General features: G+C 42.8%; 1 protein-coding gene across 1 annotated transcript; it reads left to right on the forward strand.

Moving 5' to 3' along the window:
* The first annotated feature begins 247 nt into the window (after positions 1-247).
* Positions 248-1455, forward strand: LOC123439695 (expansin-A24-like). The gene is made up of 2 exons (XM_045116385.1): positions 248-804; positions 903-1455. The coding sequence occupies exons 1-2, from the start codon at positions 332-334 to the stop codon at positions 1213-1215; spliced, it is 786 nt and encodes a 261-aa protein (XP_044972320.1). The 5' UTR covers positions 248-331; the 3' UTR covers positions 1216-1455.
* The last annotated feature ends 5006 nt before the right edge of the window (positions 1456-6461 follow it).

Genomic DNA, 6461 nt, shown 5'->3' on the forward strand with positions numbered 1-6461 from the left:
AATATGATAAAATAAGGAAGAACAATACGTGTCTGCGTGTATATATAATATTTGGATCACCCCATAAGCTATGGTGCGGCTGCACATGTGCACGCTACCCGCATCATTAATTCGTGTTGACCTTCCTGACTCTAGGAATTCAGATCAATCACAAACAAAGGCTATATATACACACACACACGCACACAGAACCATCATAACAGCATCACACATCTGGCTATCCAAGCAACAAAGCCCCTGACGAACACGAACAAACACACACATTTCCCAGATAAGCTCGGTACATATATAAGTTTGTAGCGGCGTCCTGTACCCATCGATAGATACCAACATGGCGACTGCTCCGGCTCGAGCTATTGCAGTGGTGCTGCTCACGTTCGTCTGCTGTGGGTGTGCCATGGCCGCGGACAAAGCACCGATCAAATGGCTGAGGGCGCACGCGACATTCTACGGCGGCGCCGATGCCTCTGACACCATGGGTGGAGCATGCGGGTACGGTAATCTGTACTCGGCGGGGTACGGCACACGGACGGCGGCGCTGAGCACGGTGCTGTTCAACGACGGTGCAGCGTGTGGGCAGTGCTATAAGATTGCGTGTGACCGCAAGCTCGCAGATCCGATGTGGTGCAAACCAGGCGTCTCGGTGACGGTGACGGCAACGAACTTCTGTCCGCCTAACAACGCGCTCCCGAACGACAACGGTGGTTGGTGCAATCCACCGAGGCCACACTTTGACATGGCGCAGCCGGCCTGGGAGAAGATCGGCGTCTACAAAGGCGGCATCATCCCCGTCATGTACCAAAGGTAAGCCGTAAGCACACATGAGCTATTTTTTTGTCCCTTTCACTGTTTCTCCAAGTTAAAAATTAGAGAAAGTTGATATAAAATATGTATTCATGTAGGGTCCCATGCGTGAAGAAGGGTGGGGTGCGGTTCAAGATTGAAGGTCACGATTACTTCAACCTAGTTACTGTGATGAACGTAGCAGCCGCCGGCTCAATTAAATCTATGGATGTCAAGAGCTCTGATTCAAACAATTGGATGACAATGTCCCGTAACTGGGGTGCCAACTGGCACTCTGTAGCAAATCTTACCGGAAAAATACTTTCATTCAGGCTCACTAACACAGATGGGCAAACACTTGAGTTTAACAATATTGTGCCCGATGGATGGAAGTTCGGGCAAACATTTGCAAGCAAACAACAGTTCAAGTGATCATTCACAAGTGATTAATTTAGAATATGATTGGTTCATGAATGTACCATCATACGTGCATTCTAGCATTGTTGAATTCAATTTATTTGTGTCATGGTGCTCAATTACATTAATTTTATGTGGTTATTGTATATACACTACATCAATTCATTGATAAATTAAGGCATGCAACATCCTTGTATGTGATTAATTTCTTCTGTGTTTCCATACTTGTAGAAGTTTGGATGGTGTACACAAAGTATGACTGATTCTACCAAGTTTCATCTAATGCTATTTTGTATACTTGTGGAAACCAACATTTAACAATATAAAGCAAAATGGTTGCGTGATTGATAATGATGCAGAGGTTGTGGTGAACCCACTTTCCAAGAAACAATATAACGTGATGGATCGGAGCTTCAGTTAGTAGGTATTAACAACGACTACAGTCAACCATGACATTAGTGCGAGCGAGGCCTCCTCTCAACACTCGTGAGAATAGTAACTCAAGTCATGAAGAGGTAATTTTGGATCACAACAAATAACATAAAGGGTTCAACCATATCCTCAAGCACTAGTTCAACTACTCAAACATTGACAACATGAAGCCAACATGAAGCCGATGAAGGGAGGATGCATGGTGGTGTTGATGGAGATTGTGGTGCGGTGGTGATGGTGATGGACATGGTGCCGCGGGTGGTGATGGAGATGGGGGTGGCGTCGGTGCCGGTGCTGGCGCGAGGTCACCGGCCCTGATGCCGATGCTCATGGTGGTGGAGCCCCCTCCTTCTTCCTCTGGTGTTGTCCCTCCTTCTCTTTGTGATGGAGCAGTAATGGATATGGTTGTGGATGAATGAGATGATATAGATGAGATGAGACGGCTACTAGGGTTGTATATATATGGAGCCTCCCTACCCTCCACTCGTTATAGGCTTTCATCCAAGGGCTCTGAATGAGAATTTTTCTCTCAATCTCTTCTTCACATGCCAAGGATCTCGTGGGATCCAACAGGTACGAAATCAGTGAACAATCCCATCTAGAAGGGACACTCTCGAAGCTCTGTGCATGTCAAACGACCGCCGAAATGAACACTCGCGGTCGTTCAAAAGGCCGTCTTCTCTATGTACTCCTCCGATGAAACGGTCGCTAGTTCTTCATACGAACTCGGAAGTTAGGCATGCTTTACTGTGTCGTTGGTGTTTTTGGATTTTCATGATTCGTTTACTCTCTTTGTTTCGAAATATAAAGTTTATTAGTTCTTAGAAAAGTAAAACCTCCTTAAGTTTCATTTGTAAAGTTAAACCAAATTTGTAAAAAAATATATTAGTATTCCTAATATCAAATCGGTATCATTAGATTCATCATGACTGAATTCTCATATTTTATTTATTTAGTATCATGGATATGACAGAGTGTGTTTATTTTTATTCATAATACAATATTTTGGTGGGGCCTTTCAGGATGTGATTTTGTGTTATTTGCTAATCAACCCATACTCAGGTGAGGAACTTTTCGCCAATGGTGGATGCATGTACTATATTGCTAGAATAACATCACACTAGTAGAAAACATGCCTTTGGACCGAAGCATTAGATCCGGTTGGCTTTTGGACCAGGACTAATGATGTCACTAGTCCCGGTTCATGAGGCTAGGATTTAGTCCCAGTGTATGAGAAACCTCTAGTCCCAGTTGGTGTTACCAACCAGGACTAAAGGGGTGGTGGCAGGCTGGTGGCAGGCTGGGGCCCTGAGAGCCCCTTTAGTCCTGGTTTGTAACACCAACCGGGACTAGAGATGGATTTGTAGTCCCAGTTTCTAGCACCAACCGGGACTAAATATATCCCTATATATATATGCTTCTTCCAACCCGAGCTCATCTCTCCATTCTCTGTTTTCTCTTCCCCTTATCGAGCTCATCCCTCCATTTTTGCAAAAAATTGTCAAGATTTGAGGCAACCCATCTATTCAACTGTTCGCAAAGGTTAGCACCTTTGTTATTTCATCTCTCTAAGCGCATCTAGTGCCCCTTAGTGATTTTGGAGGTTTGAAGACTTATAGGTTAAGTATCTAATGTGTTCATGAGTGTACAAAGAATCTATAAGTCGCTGAGGAGTTTGAAATATACGATGAATATCGACCCCTAAAAATGTATATCTTCGGCTGAAGAAATTGGTCTTCTGCTGAAGACTTTGATCGCATAGAAATTGTGATAAAATTGATATTCCTCATGAAGATATTGAACATGAGGAATTCGGTGTGTCCTGAAGAAAAAGGATCCGAAGACTTTGAAGCGTGAAGATTTATTCTTTCTGTTTCATTTTCTTCACTCTTGAGTCATAGGAACACCGTACTGTTAAAGGGGTCGAGGTAACACTACATAATGAATTTCCTCATGATGCTCAACCCAAGCCTAATCCTACCAAAAGCCTCAAGTGAGGAATATGAGAGACATGAGGACTCTCACAGTTGAGAGTCCCAACCGTTGCCGCAATTCGTGCCACATCACCGATCTTATCCACACCAACTGTCATATTATTTCAGGGCATAAATGTCAAATCACGTCGGGATGCTCCCAGGCTATAAATAGCCGGCACCACAACCATTAGTTGGTTGGCTGCTACACGAGAAACTGATACTTGTCATTGAGAGCATCCCAAATTCCTCAGAGTCTTCGAGAGTAAATCATCAGTGAGGAAATAGCCCAAACACCAAACCACAAACCAAAACCAAGTGATTGAGCATCACTGAAGAATTTGTTCCTGTGTGGAACTGAAGCCTTTTACCTTTGAGGACTATGCATCCTCCATACGGTTAAGCGTCATGGTCTAGAGCAATTCAGCTGTCAATTGTGGTTCGCCGGGTGACCGAGTTTGTGAGGGTTTGGAAGTCTGCCCTGAAGACTTACCACCAGAGTTGAGTGAGGACTATGTGTCCTTTGCTCAAGGAGAATACGGTAGGGACTGTGTGTCTCGGGACTGTGTGTCTTTTGGATTCAATACCAAGCCGCTCCAAACCAGATGTACAACTGTCACATCAGTTGGAACTGGGTCATCAACCACTGTCTTCACTGTGATACGGGTTCTATTTCTTCAACTCTTTCTATTTCTCAATATTGTATGTTGAAGATTTTCATTTTCTATGTTTGAAGAATTTGCTGAAGAATTTATCTGAATTACCTCAACCTCAAATTCTTCACGCGAGTTAATCATCACCTGTTTACTTTGTGCCTCCGTACTGTGCAAACTGTTTTTCATATTCCTCATCTTGAAAACTGCTGTAGTGATACTTTGCACCCTTGATCCTTTGTTGTTCCGCTGCAAGTTAGTCATCTATGAGAAATTTCCTCAAAAGGAATTTCCTCAGTGATGAAATTATAAAAATTCCTATTCACCCCTCTCTAGTCGATATAACGCACTTTCGATTGGTATCAGAGCAAGGCACTCCCTTGTTCTGTGCGATTTTGGTTTAACCATCTGGAGTTTTAGTTATGTCGACTGCAGGCATGATCAAGGTTACTTCAGGATGTCCTACTTTTGAAGGAAAGGACTTTCCCTTCTGGAAGACCAAGATGCAGATGCATCTACAAGCTATTGACAATGATCTGTGATATATTGTGGAACATGGTGTTCCCCTCATCACTGCTACCGTGTCTCTGCCGCTGATGTGAATAAATTCAAGCAACTTTATTCTCAAGCGAAGAATATCATTTGTGGCCATCTGAGCAAAGGTCAGTATGGCAGATTGAGTGCTTTGGGCTCAACAAAACTATCCTGGGAAAGGCTGTCCAAAGTCAATGAAGGAGTATTAACTCAGCGTGACTCACGTGTTGATGTTCTTCGCAATCTCTTCAATCGCTTCAAGAGGCTTGACAATGAAAGCTGCCAAGATACCTTTGATCGCCTCACTGACATATCCAATGAACTGCAAGCACTGGGAGCTCGAGACATTACTGACCGTGAAGAAGTGAAGAAACTGCTAAGATCCTTGGATTCATCATTTGATACACTGGTTTTGATGATTCAAGAAAGACCAGACTACAAGATGTTTGATCCTCCTGATATTCTCGAAAGACTCAATACTCATGAATTCCAACAGGAAGAAAAGAGAGATCTATATGGACCAAGCTATTCTAGACCTCATGCACTGAAGGCCAAAGCAATTTCCTCATCTGAAGAAGAAGACTCGGATTGCAACATTGGTGATCCTGAAGAACATGGACAGGAGCTTGCAATGCTCGTGAGGAAATTCCAGAAGTTTACAAGACGTGGCCAGTTTGGTAAATCTTCAAGAAGAGATATGAGGAAATCATAATATTCATCTGAGGACTACAAGAAAAGAACGTGCCACAAATGCAAGAAATCAGGTCACTATATTGCTGATTGTCCTCGTTGGGTGAAGGAATCAAATAAGAAGAAATACAAGGATGAAAGTTCTGATGACTCGAAGAAAAAGAAGAAATCTTCAAAATCCTCATCCTCAAAGTCCTCATCGCACAAGAAGACTAGTTTTAGAAAGGCTCCGGCACTTATTTGTAAGGAAATGGATTCTGAGGCAGAATCTGAGGAATGTGATGACGAGGAGGGATTTGAAGAAGTCTTAGAATCTGGACAGGCTAGTCTTGCACTAGCTACCATATTCGTCAGCAAGTCAATCTTCAACCTTGAAGAAAACGACAACTCCATCCACACTGATGACTATGCTGATGACTTCGCTCCAACCTATTGCTTCGTGGCAAAAGGTTCAAAGGTACCGAATGATAATTCCTCCTCTGATTCAAGTGACTGTGAACCTGATGATAATGAAAAACCTAGTTACAGTAAACTTGCTATCATTGCAACTAAATAAAAAACTGCCCTTGAAAAGCTTCAGAAACTGCTAGACAGAAGTGATGACCTGTTGAATGATGAAATGAATCTTACCCAAATCCTCACTGAAGATATGAAAAGTCTTCAGTCCAGAATTGATAATATCCAAGATTGTCATGGCACACTCCTCGCTGATCATGAGAAACTTTCCTATGAATTCCTTCAAAGGAAACTTGATCTTGAGAAGCTGAGGATGGCTCATGATGATCTTGTAATGGAAAATGATTCATTACTCGCTCAACAGATCAGTGCCGCTCAGGTTGAATTCATTCCTCCATGTCTTAAATGCATCGAACGTGAAACTGTCAATTCTTCACCAGAATCATGAAATGCTTCTATTGCTACATATTCTTCAACTGCTCATGTGGTATCAAATTCCTCACTTGAGGAAACCACAAATGTT

The sequence above is a fragment of the Hordeum vulgare genome, chromosome 3H, assembly GCF_904849725.1.
Source record: "Hordeum vulgare subsp. vulgare chromosome 3H, MorexV3_pseudomolecules_assembly, whole genome shotgun sequence".
NCBI lineage: Eukaryota > Viridiplantae > Streptophyta > Magnoliopsida > Poales > Poaceae > Hordeum > Hordeum vulgare.